General features: G+C 46.8%; 1 protein-coding gene across 1 annotated transcript; it reads left to right on the plus strand.

Moving 5' to 3' along the window:
• The first annotated feature begins 2,584 nt into the window (after positions 1–2,584).
• On the plus strand, positions 2,585–6,395 carry LOC136518763 (S-adenosylmethionine synthase 1-like). The gene is given in 3 exon segments (XM_066512454.1): positions 2,585–2,707; positions 2,710–2,783; positions 4,923–6,395. Coding segments are annotated over 3 exon segments (1,383 nt in total). The 5' UTR covers positions 2,585–2,599; the 3' UTR covers positions 6,124–6,395.
• Positions 6,396–18,498: the final 12,103 nt, after the last annotated feature.

Consider the following 18,498-nt stretch of genomic DNA (forward strand, 5'->3'; position numbering starts at 1 on the left):
TAGCAACGCACGGGCACGCTACCTAGCTTAATCCAAAAAGAAATGGTGTCTGGTGTCTACTATCGTGATGGACCATGGATTGGGGAACAGGGATATGAGGAAATGATTCAAAATGAACAGACCCAAGGGCAATTTCAGTAAGAAACAGCAAGCGAGGGCGATGGAACACGTGAGCGTGAAACCAAATGAAAGGAGAAAAAAGCTGTCCCTTTTGCAAATACAAAGAGTAGAAGTAATTAAATGTAGGCAGATTTGGCAAGGTTCTCAGAAATGCAAAGAGGTTCCTTTTATCTTAATTCTCTTTTCTTCCGTGTTAATTCTCTTTCATTTTTCTCGTTGCCATATATGCTGGTGCATGCAAACATGTAATGTGTATATGGATAGCACAATAATTTTCTACTTCCTATTTTATCGTGATTCCTCTATCACATGACAAGCAATATTCAATTAAGGAGAATGACATGATCAATCAGTAATTAAGATTAACCTGTAATCAATGTGCATGCGGGAGAAGTCGTGGGATCGCAGGCGTGGGCAGACGGACGAACCAAAACAAATGTCGCACCACAAAATATCCACGCTTTGTTCTTTTTAGTTGTAGGAAATTGTTATTGGTATTATTATTGTTGTTATCATCATTACCATATTAGAATGTTTGGCAAAAAAAATAAGAATATATGTTATATGACTCTTAAAATTTAGAAGAATTTAGCATATCTCAGTCAGATTCTTTGTGGTTGAAGATGTTTTACCTACCTAGGTCAAGTTCTCGACTTGACACATGCATTCGCATTTATCTGAATTTATTCTAGAATGTAATGATATTGGTCGATTAGCAGCGAAGTTTTAATGAATTTCAGTGTTTTTGGAGGTGAGTGAAAAAATTTTGTTTCGAAATACTAGTATTTAGAGGTTGGATAGAATCTGTGTCAACTAAAAGACATAAATTAGCATATATCATAGTAGAAAGCTTCTCCTTCCACCTTCTAAAGGTGGACTTAAGGTGGAAGCATCAATCATAAGACCTTTTTTCGAAATTTGAGAACCATAAAATCAATTTATTTAATTTCCTCTAACCAAAATTTGGGGCTAAAAATCCTGAAATTTGGAACCCTGAATGAAACCATTGATTTTATAGAGGAGCATGCAAACACAAGCGAAGATGATATAGACTAAGGTCATGTCTGGATATCTAGGTAAATAGTTCGGTGGGTAATAGTTAATAACTAATACTAGTCGTATTGTTTGGATCCAGCAGCTAAAAGCGAATGCATTGTGATTTTGTCTATAATTCCTTTCATCTTTAACTCTTATACAGGTAGAAGAAAAAATGATTTTGGCAAATTATTAGCTGGGTTGGTGTAGCTAGTGATATAATCCTTCAATTTTAAAATTATAAGATGTTTTGGCTTTTCTAGATTCATATATTTTGTTATGCACTTAGACATAGTGTATGTCTAAATACATGGTAAAAACAATGTATCTAAAAAAGTTAAAACGTCTCGTAATTTGAAATGGAGGGAGTAGTTATTAGCTAAGAGTCCAGCTAACAGTTAACTCATCTATTAATTAGTTGATCCTGTTTTAATTTATTATATGGGTGGATCCAAACATCAATTGCCTGATAGTGATTGCATATGGGCTGAGCTGCTCTTGCCATATGCCATTTCTGCGGGCCACCCTGGGTGTTACTAGTCTCTTTTTTTTTTTTGTGACTTGTTACGAGTCTCATTTGAGAGGATGCCCAGTACCTCAGCCATATATGCTTTGACATGGGTGTTTGACCCAACCTGCCGCCAGCAAGGCCAATGCAAATTAAAGCTGGTCACATTTCAGCTAATCACTAACAAGCCTAGCTAGCTGTTAGTGAATAGCAAGCTTGACCAAGTCAACAGGACCAGTGAACACTGAAACCAAACAATATAATAAGAAACCAAAAAGAAATTACAAAGAGGGAATGAATTTGGAGAGCAGGGATTGAGATTAGCAGATCACTGATCAGCATGACTCGGTACTGCTGCTAACTTTGGTGATCATCCTTTGTTCGGCTGATACATAAGTCAGCTGATAAGTCGGCTGAGAATAAAATATTGTAGATTCTAGATGATAAGTCGGTTGATAAGTTCAAGCGAACAGGGCCAAGTGATCATCCCTTTGTTTTGTTTACAAGGCTACTCTCCTACTATGACCTAATATAATAGTGGCGAGATGATTATGTGAGATTGACCGAACTTAATTCGGTCAAGCGTCATTAACCTATCGTGCTGCCTTGCTGGTGCCTGGCGTGGTGCGGGCATGCCAACTGGTGTGCGTGCGTGAAGCGAACGGGGCGGGGCCCACGGGCGGTTGGTGAGCGGGGCGGGCCGAACCACGCGGCCTCCCCCGGACTTGGGGCCCACGAGTCAGCGGCAGTCTCAGCAGGAAGGCCCGGGGTGTTTGGTGGGTACGGGTCGCTGTCCCCCACCCAACCCAACCCAACCCACCCGTTATACAGGCTTACAGCGGCGTCACTCCCCTGCCCTCCCCTCGTCCGCCGGATCCGACCAAATCCGATCCGACGGCGGCGGGCCTCCGCTGCAGCCGTGCCCAGGGGCTATAAATGGGCCGGCGCGCGGCCCGGCACGGCGTGCGCTGCGGCCGGGTCGGATCTGAGACGAGACGAGTCCCCCTCCCCCAACCGGAACTTGATACCATCTCATCCCACTCCACCCACCCGCCGCCTCCACCGGATCTCGTCGGACTCGGATCCGCCCGACCACCCCGCGCCGCCGCAGCAGCAGCAGGTGAGCATCCATCCCTTCGTCCCCTCTACTCTCCTTCGGTCCGCCTGCCCAGGCGCCGGCGCTCTGCGTTCCGGTGCTTGATTCCTGTCCCTTCGCCGTAGGGTTTTGTTCTGTGTTGTGTAGCAAGGCGTTCCTAGGAGCAGCGGGCTCTTCATCCGCTGCCCGCAATGGTTGGAGTAGGCTCCGGCACGCGTCTTGCGCATTCCTTGCCGCCGTCTAAGAAGAAGGCCAAAGCCCAGGTTGGGGGCTTGCCATGATAGGTTTCCTGGTTTCATTCGTTCGTGCCGCGAAATGTTTTGTTTTTCCCTTAAATTAATTATAATCCGATAGTCAAGGAGGTGGGGGGGGGGGGGGGGGGGGGGGGGGGGGGGGGGTCTCCCTTCTTTCACACGCGCCTGTTCGGAGTGGTAGTGATGGTTCTTGTCTTGTCGCGTTCCACGAGACGGGAAATGAAAGAAGGGCAAGGCTCCACACGTGGTTGGACGAGACGATCTCGTTGGAAAACCGTCCGTGTTGTTAGGAAAAATCTGAGCTTTCGGGTCAACATGTACATACGTGTGCTAATCCGAATTTTCTGCCGGCGAAACATGTGTGCAGGAACTGCATAGGGCTGCTATGTTTACCGTAGATTGTAAAGGAGGTTGCTGCTGAAATAATACGGATGCTGATTGCATCTGTATTCTTCTAAAATAGTTGGGGAGAAGAACCGTCGATTAGTTTTGTCTTAGGGCCTCTTTGGCAGGGCTCCTGCGGCTCCGGCTCTCGCCTGTCGGGCGCCCACCGGCCCCGACACCCGGTTACTGTTCACCGAAGCTGTTTTTCTCTATCCTCGTTTCCTCTCTCACTGACACAACCGGAGCCGGAGAAGCTCATTTTTCTGCCTCCGCGGCTCCGGCTCCTGTAGGCACCTGTCGGCCACCCAGCGGCCAACACCCGGCTACAGTGCAGGAGCCGGAGCCCCGGGGAGCCCGGCCAAACGGGGCCTTATTAGTCTATAAAGAAACCACATACTATGCTTCACACTTTTTGCTAGGCAAGCTGCACGGGGTTCAGGGGATTTCAGAAAATTTATTATTTCTGCAAGCTGTCTACAAACTTACAGCTACTGGTTCTTGCTTTTACCATGTTCTGTAGTGTTGTTTCGAGTGCTTTGTTGTACCTGTGTGAAGGTTGCTGCTAAAATGGCAGGGGTCCTCAGTATCTTTGTCAGCAATTGTTAGCGAAAAATGATCCTCTACCAATAAACCACATGTTCTAAAAACTTATTAATAGGCCAGCTGTGTGTAGGATTTGTCAACGTTTCTTTTTGCTACCTGAGCAGAGGATTTGTGGGTGTTTCTTTTTACAAGCTAGCTGCCAGCTTATGCTTTTATTATGCTCATGGTGTTGCTTTATACTCAATTCCAATTTATAAGTTGTTTTGGCTTTTCTAATACATTGCTTTTGCTATGAACCTAGATATTTGCTATGTCTAGATTCATAGCAAAAGCTATGTACCTAGAAAAGCCAAAATGACTTATAATTTGGAATAGAGGGAGTAGAAACTACTTTTCCATCCTGCAACATGTATTGGAAGAATATAATTTGAGTGGTTGTTTTCTTCCTAGAATCTTGTTACACAACTTGTTATTCTTGTGCTGATTCGGGTCGAGGCTTGGTAGATTCCTCTTGCCTTATCCACTAACACAAATGCGGAGCATATTCTCGTACGAGTGGATCAGAAATGCCAAACTTTTGTCAGTGGGACTTAGTTGACTCTGCGTGAAGAATCTCTCAACCAGAAATTGTGGTCTTCTTATGTGCCAACAAATATGCCCTTTTTGTGCTTGATTAGTAGCCTAGCACTTTTTATTGTTGTCTTTTGTTGCATGAAGCAATAGGAAAAATTTCTGACAAAGCATTTTTGCCCAAAAGGAGTACAGTGTTTGCTTGCGCCCTGCGAATCCAGATTGGTGAACAATAAATCGCTTAATTGTTGCTATCTAAACATTTCCATAAATCGCTTAGTTATTGCCTTTATATAGGAGTACATCAACCTTGTTGGTCATGCAATTTGTTTGGTTATGAGAATTCTCACTTTGCCTTAGCCATTTTGTTTACTTATTTTCTGTAACTAATCATTTGTATTGTCTGCTGCAGATCAGAGAAGATGGCCGCAGTTGACACCTTCCTCTTCACCTCGGAGTCTGTGAACGAGGGACACCCTGACAAGCTCTGCGACCAGGTCTCAGATGCCGTTCTTGACGCTTGCCTTGCTGAGGACCCTGACAGCAAGGTTGCTTGCGAGACCTGCACCAAGACCAACATGGTCATGGTCTTTGGTGAGATCACCACCAAGGCCAATGTCGACTACGAGAAGATTGTCAGGGAGACCTGCCGCAACATTGGTTTCGTGTCAGCCGATGTCGGGCTTGACGCTGACCACTGCAAGGTGCTCGTGAACATTGAGCAGCAGTCTCCTGATATTGCTCAGGGTGTGCATGGCCACTTCACCAAGCGCCCCGAGGAGATTGGAGCTGGTGACCAGGGACACATGTTTGGGTATGCGACTGATGAGACCCCTGAGCTGATGCCTCTCAGCCATGTCCTTGCCACCAAGCTTGGTGCTCGCCTCACTGAGGTCCGCAAGAATGGAACCTGCCCCTGGCTCAGGCCTGATGGGAAGACCCAGGTGACAGTTGAGTACCGCAATGAGGGTGGTGCCATGGTCCCCATTCGGGTCCACACTGTCCTCATCTCTACCCAGCATGACGAGACAGTCACCAATGATGAGATTGCTGCTGACCTGAAGGAGCATGTCATCAAGCCTGTCATCCCTGAGCAGTACCTTGACGAGAAGACCATCTTCCACCTTAACCCATCTGGTCGCTTTGTCATTGGTGGACCTCACGGTGATGCTGGTCTTACTGGCCGGAAGATCATCATTGACACCTATGGTGGCTGGGGAGCCCACGGTGGTGGTGCTTTCTCTGGCAAGGACCCAACCAAGGTCGACCGCAGTGGAGCCTACGTCGCAAGGCAGGCTGCCAAGAGCATTGTCGCCAACGGCCTTGCTCGCCGTGCCATCGTCCAGGTCTCCTACGCCATTGGTGTGCCCGAGCCTCTCTCCGTGTTTGTTGACACCTACGGCACCGGCACGATCCCTGACAAGGAGATCCTCAAGATTGTGAAGGAGAACTTTGACTTCAGGCCTGGCATGATCATCATCAACCTCGACCTCAAGAAAGGCGGCAACGGGCGCTACCTCAAGACGGCGGCCTACGGCCACTTTGGAAGGGACGACCCTGACTTCACCTGGGAGGTGGTGAAGCCCCTCAAGGCGGAGAAGCCTTCTGCCTAAGGCACCCTTTTTTCAGAAGAATCTTTTGGTCTGCTGCGCTTATCATGTTTTATTATATGGCTTCTATATGTTGTGATTCTTGATCTGCCCCTTGCTTATCATTTGTACTTGTACTGTCCTAATAAGTGGTACTTGTGAGGGTCTTATTGTGTCTGCTTATTTACCTAGAGGATTATTTCTGGTTTTACTGCTTATGTAATGCTTAAAACAATGAAAGAAGCTACAGGCTACAGCTACTTTGATAAGTAATGGGACCTCGTGCATTTTGGTTATATATTGCAATGCTGTGAGGTGTGATTATATTGCCTTGGGCATTGGTCTGTAATGGGACCTCGTGTATGTGACTAGTGAAGCACTGAAGCTGCAATGGCTAATGTTTGGTGAAGCTGCAGTGGCCTAGTGTATGTGTTTGTGGAAGCTGCAACCTGCCTGGTAACTGAACATCGCTTTCTTGTGTCTGGTGACCTGTAGAGTAATGCTGCCCACCTGTTGTTGACATTAGGTGGTAGTTGGTGAGCAACCAGAACCAGAAGGGGTTTAGTTCTATTAATCGGTCAGAATATATATCTCCTAGGTCTGATGAGGTGAGCTGTCAATTTTCGCAGCAACCCGGAGTGCATCCCATTCGCAGGTCAGCTGTGCATGTCAGTGACAACTCAACTGAAACTCTGAATCTTCTCTTCTGGTAGACCATCGCCCATCAGCAAAGTGATTTTTGGTCTGTCACCCTCTCAACCTCTGCTGATGTACTGCATCTGAATTCTGACGATCATGTCGAGTCAGCTTTTGGGTGTGTTTGGGCCTAAATCTGTGCAGCTGTTGACTTGTTTATAAGCCGTACTTTTTCAGCCAACGAATAGTATTTTTTTTTCACAACAAATCAGCCAACAGCCAATAGTACTTTCAGTCATGGCTTATCAAGCAAGCGAACAGAGCACTAGGAATCTGCGATGATTGGGATATCACACAACTTGGAGAGGACAGCGCAAGAGGATTTCCGTTCCATCATGTTGGAGATGAGATGACCCAAACCAGATTGCCGAAGATGCAACGCAATGCAACCGGCTGTCAGTCTCAGGTTCGGCAAGGTGGCACTGTACTGCACACCACACATGTACACCAAACTGAAACTGCAGGTGGAGCGACAGAGAGATGATAAACAAAGTACTTGCAGTTGTAGGAGTACTTGCCAAATGTAACTGACCAAATGCAAGTGTCAGGTAAGTCATCTGCTGGTAGTTTAGCCAAATGCCAAAGGTACATGTGGCCTTAGGGAGCTTTTAGCAGCTAGTTTGCCTTCAAAGGCAGGGCACACCAATGGAGTTGACAGCGATGAGAATGGTGAGTGGGAGTATCTATTTATCACTGCAGGAAAGGAAAAAAATTGGGTGGAAACTGTATCCACCGTGCCTCCCTACGTACATGCTATAAATAGTTGTCACGTGTCCATTCTCACAAATCCAACGGCGCATGGCGGTGTTGGAAAAGCAGCGGCGTGGGAGACCACGATCGGAGAATGCGGAGTCTACGAGGAACTCTTATAGACGCGCCATTGGATCTGTGAGACTAGACACGTGGCAACTATTTATAGCATGTATGCATGGAGGCACAATGGATACAGTTTTCACCCAATTTTTTTCCGGTTTTGGGGAGGGAGAACACTTGACAAATTAACTGCAAGTGCAAGGGACGAGAAGACAGAGAGGACCCAATCCATTTGGTTTGACTTGGTTTTATTGTTTAGCAGTTAGCACACAAAATGCCCATATAGGCCAAATTTCATTAAGAGGAAGGGGAGTATGGTATGCATTACAACCAAGATTTCATTAGGAGCACCCTTGACAGTATGTGTCAGCAACGGCTCTGTCTCGGCGTCCGCCGACCGCAACGACCCTACTGGAGGCAGCGTCCGCGGCAGCGCACTGCTTTCACCAAGGCCTAGGAGGCGAGTTCGGCCCAATCCCAAGGTGCTCGGGCCCATGTGGCAACCGTAGACCAGTATAAGTATGGAGATAGAGAGAGAGAGGGTCATGAAAGCTGTAAAACCTTAATATGTTTTCTGTTATACAAGCACTTGTCGTTACCGAATACTTCTTCTTTACCAAGCATTAGCACCGTAGTTCCTGCTTACAATTGGTATCGGACGTCGTTGTCGATCTGGACTCCGCTCCTCCGCCGCCGCCGCACGAGCACTTCACCAGGCTTCGCCGCGCCCACGGTGCTATGGATCCCAACCTGAAGTTGGTCCTCGACGCGCTCAACCGCCGCTTCGACGAGCAAGATGAGAAGTGGGAGCGCCGCTTCTTCGACCAGGACCGCGACCGAGCCGCTCGGGATGCGGCCCTCAACACCCGCCTCACCTCTCTGGAGTCTGCATGCTCCGGTCTGGAGTCCCTTCGTCTCGCCCACGCCAACGACGATCGCGACAATCGAGTCACGGCGCTAGAGGTGGCGGCTACGGATCTCGGTACCTAGAGGCCGACGGTGGAGGCGATGGTGGACGACCTTCGGCTCGAGGTGAAGCGCATCTCCACCAACTGGGACCAGCAACTGACCGACTTGTCTTCTCGGCAGCTCGAGTTTCAGCCCTCCCCTTCGTCGGCGTCGGCGCAGCCTACTGCCGGATCTCACGCCGACGGCCCATCGGGCACTGCACTGCATCGAATACACGGGGTACTGGCTCTGGGGTCGTCACGACCTGGAACATATCCCGGCCAACGGTACGACATCTGCGCCCCACCTTCCGATTTCATATGGTGTTTGTGTTTCGGTGTCAGATCGCATGTCGCCAGTCATCGTTCCTCCTCGTCCTCCGATTTGGCCAATTTCATCCAATTTCTACCCGCCCTATTCTCTGCCCACTCCTAATTTTCCTCCTCCACCAACAGGCCCACATAATTTCCCCCCTCCGCCCAATTTTTCCCTTCCGGCTTCAGCGCCCCCCCAATTTTTCCCTTCCAGCATCAGCTCCGCCCAATTTTCATCTGTCGTACCCTTCTCCATCGCTTTACCCTCAATTTTCTCAAACCCACATGAGTCCTACCAATTTCTCATCTCCTCATCCAGCTTCACCAAATTTTGCTCCTCCACCTTCTATGTCATAGATCCTTGCCCATCCTTCGTCTGCTCCACCTGTTTTTCCTCCTCCGTACACTTTTCCGCCCAATCTTCCTCCCCACAAACCTCCTGATTACCACCACAACCCCTCGGCATCTGGTCGTCTCCCTAAGTTGCCCTTTCCAAAATTCGATGGTGATAATCCTCGTTTGTGGCGTCGTCGCTGTGAGAAGTATTTCGCCATGTACGGTGTCGAGGAATCCTTATGGATCAGTGTGTCCGATCATTATCTGGAGGGTCCTGCTGCTCGTTGGTTCCAGTCCATCGAATCCCAACTTCGCAATTCGTCTTAGTCCACATTTTGTTAGCTGTTGCACAATCGCTTTGATCGTGACCAACATGAACTATTGATCCGTCAGCTGTTCTCCATCCGACAGCAGACTAATGTCTCTGACTATGTTAAACGCTTCACTGAGTTGGTCGATCAGTTGTCTGCATATTCCAATTCCACCAACCCAGTGTATTATACTATGTGTTTCATTGATGGCCTCTTTCTGACATTAAAGCTGTCGTGTTGGTTCAACGTCCACAAAACCTCGATACTGCTTATGTTCTGGCATTACTGCAGGAAGAAGCTGGGGCTTCCGGAACCCTCAAGCATGGTCGTGCTGGAGATTGGCATTCTGCTTCCAAGTTTCAGCTGCCACCCAAGACGGCCTTGCCATTGCCATTGCCGCCTCAGGCTGAGAAGCCAGCTATTAAACTGGGCATTGCCGCTTCTGCTCTGGCCACTTCTTCTTCCAATGCCGATCCCAAGCTCCAGGCAGTCAAGGCGTATTGTCGTGCACTGGGCCTTTGTTACAAATGTGGTGCCAAGTGGAGTAAGGATCACACATGCCCTCTTGAGGTGCTGCTGGCAGTAGAGGCCTTGTGGGATTCCTTTGATGCTTCTGAAGATTGTCACTCCACATATGCTGAAGAACCTGTGGCAGAACAGTTGTGTTGTGTGGCACTCTCAAAGGTAGCTGCTATGGGTTCTAGTGCTTCTCGTACTATCAGGTTTTCTGGGACAGTGGCTGGCATACCTGCTGTGATTCTTGTCGATTCAGGTAGTTCCACTTCCTTTGTCAGCGAGTCCTTGGCCTCTCAGCTGTCCACAGCTCAGCTAATTCCGCAGCCGACAAAGGTGCAAATTGCTGGCGGAGGTTTCCTTCAGAGTTCAAGAGTTCTCAGTCAAGTGCCATGGACCATTGATTAGTGCACATTTTCATCTGATTTCAGGATTCTTCCACTGTCAGCTTTTGATGCTATTGTGGGCATGGATTGGTTATCTGCCTTCAGTCCTATGCAAGTCCACTAGCACAAAAAATGGTTGCTCATTCCTTATCATGGCAACTCCGTGTTGCTGCAAGGCATCGATGAGGAGCCTCCATCCCCGTTACTGCTGCAACTCTACAACCTGTCCACTTCGTCCACTGAAGTATCTTCTCAGCAGTTGTTGCCAGCAGCAATCCAAGCCCAGATTGATTCATTCCCTGATTTATTTACCCCACCTGTGGAGTTGCCTCCTTCCAGGGCCTGCAATCATTCTATTCCTCTGCTGCCCGGGGCAAGTCCGATATTCATTCGGCCATACCGTTATCCACTGGGACTGAAGGACGAGATCGAGCGCCAAGTCAATGACATGCTGTCCCAAGGAATTACTTAGCTAAGCACTAGTCCATTTTCCTCACCAGTGCTCCTCGTCAAGAAAAAAGATGGATCCTACCGGTTTTGCGTCGATTTCCGCCATCTTAATGCTCTTACAGCCAAGTCCAAATTCCCTGTTCCAGTCTTCTATGAGCTTATGACGAGCTCGCCCAGGCCAGTTGGTTTACTAATTTGGACCTCTGTGCTGGGTTTCATCAAATCTTGCTCGAAGCCGGTGAAGAGCACAAGACTGCCTTCCAAACCCATCTGGGTCAGTATGAGTTCAGGGTGATGGCGTTTGGCTTGACCGGTGCTCCAGGAACATTTCAGGGTGCCATGAATGCCACCTTGGCTCCCGGGCTCCGTCGCTTTGTGATTGTCTTTTTCGACGATATATTGACATACAGTCGCACTTTTGAAGAGCATGTGCAACATGTTGCAGCGGTATTCCAGTGGCTTGCAGCTGACCAATGGAAACTCAAAGTCTCCAAGTGTAAGTTTGCTCAACGTTCAGTGTCATATTTGGGCCATGTAATTAGCAATGCTGGTTTGGCAACAGACCCGACCAAAGTACAGGCGATTCAGGACTGGCCAACACCAACCATGGTTCGTGCTCTTCGCGGATTCCTTGGACTTGCCGGGTACTACAGGAAATTTGTGCGCCATTTTGGTGTCATTGCCAAGCCCCTCAATGACTTGCTAAAGAAAGATAATCTGTTTGTCTAGACTTCTCTCCATGATTCAGCTTTCAGCTCACTCAAGGCAGCTCTGTCGTCAGCTCCGGTTTTGGCTCTCCCAGATTTCTCCATTCCCTTTGAGGTTGAGACTGATGCCTCTGGCTATGGGATTGGTGCTGTGCTGCAACAACGCGGACACCCCTTAGCCTATATCAGTAAAGCTTTGGGGCCTCGCAATCAGGGCCTCTCAGTCTACAAGAAGGAGTACTTGGCAATTCTTATGGCGGTGGACACTTGGCGCCATTATTTGTTGCAATCAGAGTTTGTGATCCACACAAACCAGAAAAGCCTTGTGCATCTCAATGAGCAGCGGCTCCACACGCCTTGGCAGCAAAAGGTATTCACCCGCTTGTTGGGCCTCCGCTATCGCATCGTCTACCGCCGCGGTGAAGATAATACCGTCGCTGATGCCTTGTCCCGCCGGCCTCCTACTAAGCATCTGTTGGCAGTGTCATCTCCTGTCCATGACTGGAAATCGGCATTGCAGGACTGGTGCCAGCAGGATCCTGAGGCCTCTAGTCTGTTAACTCAACTTTCGTTGGACCCTGCAGCTAAGCCTCCATTCAGCTTGCGCCAAGGGCTTATAATGTACAAGGACAGAGTATGGTTGGGTTCGTATACTGATCTTCAGACCCGTGTGCTTTCAGCTCTTCATGACAGTGCCGTCGGAGGGCATTCGGGTGCACCTGCCACACTGGCCAGAATCCGCCAACTGTTCTATTGCCCTGGTATGAGTGCTGCCGTTCTTAAATATGTACAGTCTTGCTCTATTTGTGCTCAGGCAAAACCGGACCGCAGCAGTTATCCCGGTCTCCTACAACCATTATCGGTCCCCAAATCTTCTTGGGAAGTAATCTCCATGGATTTTGTCGAAGGGTTGCCTCTCTCGGGCTCTGCCAATGTTATCATGGTGGTCGTGGACAAATTCTCCAGGTTTGCACACTTTGTGGCTTTGCGCCATCCGATTTCTGCTGCCTCTGTAGCTCTTTCAATGTGGGTGATTGGGTTTTCTTGAAGCTCCAACCGTATGTGCAATCGTCAGTGGCGCCTCGATCGAACAACAAGCTGTCATTCAAGTTCTTTGGGCCTTTCCACATTCTGAAGCGTATTGGTGCTGTGGCCTATCTCCTGGACCTTCCAGCAGCAGCGACAGTGCACCTAGTCTTTCATGTGTCGTTGCTCAAGAGCTCTCCAGGTTCGTAGACTGTCAGTTCTTCTTTGCCGTCTGAACTTGTTGCATTTCAGGTTCCTGAACGCTTCTTGCAATGGCGTTGGACACCTGGTGATCAACCTGTTCACCAAGTTCTCGTCAAGTGGTCGCATATGCCGGCTTCGCTGTCCACTTGGGAGGCTGTCGAGGAGCTTCGTCGCCAATTTCCGCGGGCTCCGGCGTGGGGACACGCCGGTTCACAAGAAGGGGGGAATGTCAGCAATGGCTCTGTCTCGGCGTCCGCTGACCGCAACGACCCTGCTGGAGGCAGCGTCCGCGGCAGCGCACTGCTTTCACCAAGGCCCAAGAGGCGAGTTCAGCCCAATCCCAAGGTGCTCGGGCCCATGTGGCAACCGTAGACCAGTATAGGTATGGAGATATAGAGAGAGAGGGTCATGAAAACTGTAAAACCTTAATACGTTTTCTGTTATACAAGCACCTGTCGTTACCGAATACTTCTTCTTCTTTACCGAGCATTAGCACCGTAGTTCCTGCTTACAGTATGATTGCCCAAAGCGCTAATTGGAAATGCTAGCACAATACTGCAACCACCAAGCAGAAGCAGGAATGGGAATTTCTCGAATTTGATATGGTTAACAGGATAGGAAATAATGACAAATGGTGGCAAAGCTGAAATCCAATCACCGTTTGTCGTTCCTTTGGAAAAACAAAAACAATCACCGGAAGGACGCGCCTGCGCTCTGGAACAAGAGAATCCAAGGCTGATAGCAAAAACATTCCCCTGACCCCTGAGGCTGGTTGTCATTGATCATTTTTTGATTAACAAGATACGGAGTAGGAAATCATGATCTGGAGGGCCTAAACCACATGCAGATCATCATTGGGTTGGCAGAATGCAGCGCCGCAAGCCAACTCATATGCCTGTCTACCATGCATCCTCATCATTCGCGATGCGATTTTCGTCATGCATGCATATATAGTGATGCAGAGAGAGAGAGATTGTTTCTTCAGAACAGCTAGTGGAAACACCAGACGCGCTCAAGATTTTTTTTTTGTGGCAATCGAAACTGATGAAAAGGGAGAATGAGGGGATGTACAGTACTCTCTGGCAGCTCAGTCTGCCTATCTGGAGAAACCTGATTGCAGATGACAGCTGGAACCGTTTCCTGTTCCTGTTCCTTCTGAAGATAACGCTCCTCTGTCGGTCCATTCAGTCTGATGGCGGTATGAACAAAACAGGCACAGACATGCTGCATAGCATAAGTACTCTCTACTGGCAGTTAGGTCCTCACTTCTCTCTCTCTCTCTCTTCTCATTGGCAGGGTTTAATTAATGAACTAGAAATTGGTGAAGCTTTTTTTTCCCCACCGACTTCGGCTTCTCGTGATACTGTCACGATAAACTAAAACCGTCTGAAACTCTGTCAGAGAGCATTAGTTATAAGAGCGTGTTTAGTTCCCACCCAAAATCCAAAAAAGTGCTATAGTACCCATCACATCGAATCTTGCGATACATGCATGGAACATTAAATGTAGACGGAAAAAAACTAATTGCACAGTTTGGTTGGAAATTGCGAGACGAACGTTTTGAGCCTAATTAGTCCACGATTGAACACTATTTGCCAAATAAAAACGAAAGTGCTATAGTAGCCCAAATTCTCAAATTTGGACAACTAAACACGCTCTAAGTTTCAACCTCTTCTGCTTTTCTGTCAGTGAGGACCAAGAGTTAGAGACCGTACAGGTAACGGAAGCAGCGCAGCATGTGAGACAGACAGACGGCTACTTTTCAGTTTAATTTTTTAGTTGAAACTATGTTTTTTCTTTTCCAATAAATTAGTCTGAACAGTATTTTATTTTATTTTTTCAATGAAGCGAACAGGTCTTCGGTGAGCAGAGCATGGGCAGGCAAGCTAGCTGCCAAGCCGACCTGACCCCACCTGACCGCCGCCGCGTTTGGTCAGTCAAATATAAGGCCGCCGTTTCCGGGCCCGCCCACCGCACGCCGGTGAGCTTACCTCCTCCTCCTTCCGTTCCTCCAATGGCCAAGGCTCAGCCTGCCACGTCACCATTAGTGAAGCACACCCCCTGTTCTACCAGGTCTTTGGTTTCTTTCCGCTCTGTCTGTCTGTCTGTCGAAACCTCGCTGATTTCATTCAGTTCAGTTCAGGCATGATGATCTTTTCGCTTCTTTCTCTGATGCAATTAAAATGGTACGTATTCTTTTCTCAGTCCTCTTTATCTTTTTCCAGTTCGAGAGGATCATTATATTTATATATGAATAATATGAATGGCACGTCAGTATCAAATCCCTGACGACTGCTAGCTTGCTCATCATGGCATCAAAAGTCAAATGGAAATGGTCTTGGACGGTCGGTCTGTTGGCAGGAGGAGTTAGCGGCTCTCTTCACCTTTGGTACGGAGGCAACGATGCTTGCATTGTGTGGCTCTATCGCTCCCCGTGTTGCTAAGCTTAATCAGACCGATTCAACTGTTAGATCGATCGACCTCCACCAGATGCATGGTTGACCCGGTGCATGCAGTTGTTTGATATATTAAATGTCAATACATTTTCGGATACTTATTCTATAATGGATTTCATTATGCTTATTTGATACCTTAAATATCAATACATTTTTCCTAGAAAATATTTAAATTGAAGATGGCTTGACTTAGCACCGTAGCTAGAATTGTATTTTTTTTCGAATAGAGGGAGTATGCAAGTCTAGAGCTGAAAAAAAATTAAAAGCTCATGACTTGACGACTCTCTCGCTTGTTTCTTTCTTTTTATTAATGATGATTATCTAAGCCAGCGTTTTAGCCGAGAACATCACAAGTCAATAGCACAGATAAAGTACCAAATTAACTTAATGTTGTGACTTGTGGTGTCTGCTGTATATTGTACTCAGTTATTTGTGACATCATATTTTCATGAACTAGTTACTGCTTACTGTTTTTGCATTTGTTAACAATCTAGCTCGTGAGCTAAACGAGCTTATTCCAAACCACCTTGTTGCGAACCATAATAACCTATGTTGCCTCGTTAACCAGCCTTATCTATATATGATGGTATGGCTTTATTTTCTTTGACGATATAAACAGTACCCAACGACATCGGCCTGCATATTATTGCATCTCAAATAAAGTAATGTAACTTAGAGGCATCCATCATCATGATATCTCTTTGTACATCGAGGGCTTGTCTGGAATGGAGGATTTTCAAAGGAAAAGTAGAGAAATGGATTCTTTAGGAAAGTTTTCTCAACTTGCTGTTTGGAACAAGAAAAAATCTGCATTCCATTCCGGATGAAAGACTAACACAAAACACATGAAAAAAAAGCATCCAAGGAAACCAAGTTCTGAGTTCTGACTGAAACTTTGCTTCTTGGGCACATGCGACATTTTTATTTCCTGCAATCAAAACACCCCAAAGTTTCTATTATGTTTTTTGATATCCTATAGTTTTCTACTTTTCATATATGTTATTCCTGTTTTTTTTTCATTCCTTTGTTTTACAATCTTGCATTCCGAAGAGTCCCCGAATGAAAATGGAAAATTTAAGAGCACTGACTCTTTCTCGATGGCTGCCATTTCATTCCCTTTCCTCTCATGACGATGCTTGCATCGCCTCACTTGCAAAAGACTCATATGTCTTGTAATATAACTAAACAATCTCGGTGCTTTACTAAAGTTCATTTTATTGGCACATCTACATGGAAAGGTGGTTGGCGTGCACGCAAAATTAGAATTATGTGGGGGTGGTGGGGGGGGGGGGTATGGAAATGAAGGTGAATAGTATTTCCTGCATACATCCTTTTTTAACACTAGTAGACACATGGGCTTCAGTCTCGATTGGGAATAGCCTTTAGTCCTAGTTTTCTCAACCGGGATTACGGATCCGGGACTTTAGTCCCCGGTCGCACAATCAGGACTAAAGCCCATCCTCAAGACAAAAAAATAATTTAAATCCTAGAAATATCTCTTGTGGTAAGATTTGAACCCAAGATCTCTTGCCTCGTGCATAATTTCCTTACCAACTCAACTACACAATACATGTGACAAAAGTCCTGAGCGCTCTCATTTTAAATTTACCCGTGAGAGGCCTTTAGTCCCGGGTGAGAGACCTTTAGTCTAGTGAAAATGAAAGGGAACCTGGGGTAGGCTGCAGGGTCAAGTTAGGCGCACAAAAATGGTTGGTGTTATCAACCGGGACTAATGCTCATGTTAGTCCCGGGTCAAATTCTAACCGGGACTAATATGCTGAACCGAAAGTCCTTTCTCTACTAGTGAAAACCTGTTTACAACTATAAAGTTCTATGCTATAAGTAGCAGTATTATGAAACCTAGGAAGTAGTAACCGGATGGGAGATAAAAGGAGTATTATGAAACCAACCGGATGGGCGTAAAAGGAACCATACTATTATAAAGTATGTTAAGAAACTCATGAGGGTTACTTTTTTTTAGAAAGCTCATGAGGGTTACTTGACTACCAAAATTCTGTCTCATATGCTCTTTGAGAAACTATCTTACAAAAAGTCAAAAACATTTTATCATAATGTGGGATGATAGGAAGATTAGTTTTAGAGCAAGCAATTCAATGATTCATAGGTTGGCGGCTAAGAGCACCTCCGATGGTGTTTTTTAAACCCACCCTCTAAATCCTTATTTAGAGAGTGTCATTTGAATAAAAAAAACTCTCTATACATCTCTCTACACTCCAACAACTTCTTTATCTTTGAGGAGCGAGAAACTAGAAATAGAGGATGAGAATATTTAAAGATTTAGTTGAAGAAGTTGTCTGAGGGAATTTTTTTTACCAAAATCTATCAGTACGGAAGATATAAAAATGCTCATAAAGTTGCTCTAAGAAGAGGTTATTGGCAAAATGGCAATAGAGTTGGTGGTGCTGAGAAAGAGGGAGTGAGAAAGAGTGGGAGACAGTGGTAAGGAAGGGGTAGAGATGTGAAGTCATTGGTGTTAATGACCTACTACCTACAACTAATATTATCGACAAACCAAAAAGGTAAAAAAACAAGTCACATATAATGTCTTAAATTTCATATTTATTTGCCTAGAGAAAATAGTAGTCAGCGCAAGCAGTGTGCCAGTGTGAGTGACAATAAATGCAAGATGACGTGTCTTAAAACTTTTTTTTTTGGAAATTGTCTCAAAACTTCTTAAATGGACTCATCTATATACAGAAAACCCTCTCACGATAATATAAACATGAGATGACTCTTCTCTCCTTCTATATACAATGTCACCCACCTCTTCCTCCTTCGTGAGTTCACACCACACATACCCCTTTTTCCTTGGCGTGCTCGCCACCCAACCCTGTCCCACCACCAGCTTTCGCCCTGCCGAGGTCGCCTCCGATGCCTGTGAGGGCCACCCTTTTACCTCCATCTCCTTTCTCTCCTCACCACAATTGGATCTTGCTCCCTCACCCTCATCGACGCCTCCCTGATCACAGCATCATCGTCACCGAGTTCGTCACCCTCGCGACTACCACCATTGCAACAACGTTGGGAGCCCTATGCCCCCATCTCATGCGCCCCCACTTCTACTGCCACCCTCCGGATCTAGCGATGCCAAATCCACCACCGTGCTACTGCCGACACAATGGGACACCCCGCCACAGAGCCTCCCTAACTAGCCTCCTCCATAGTTGCCTACAGTCCCACCCATGGCACACCGTAACATTGTTGCCAGTCTGGAAGCC

Source organism: Miscanthus floridulus, chromosome 17 (assembly GCF_019320115.1).
Source record: "Miscanthus floridulus cultivar M001 chromosome 17, ASM1932011v1, whole genome shotgun sequence".
Taxonomy (NCBI): domain Eukaryota; kingdom Viridiplantae; phylum Streptophyta; class Magnoliopsida; order Poales; family Poaceae; genus Miscanthus; species Miscanthus floridulus.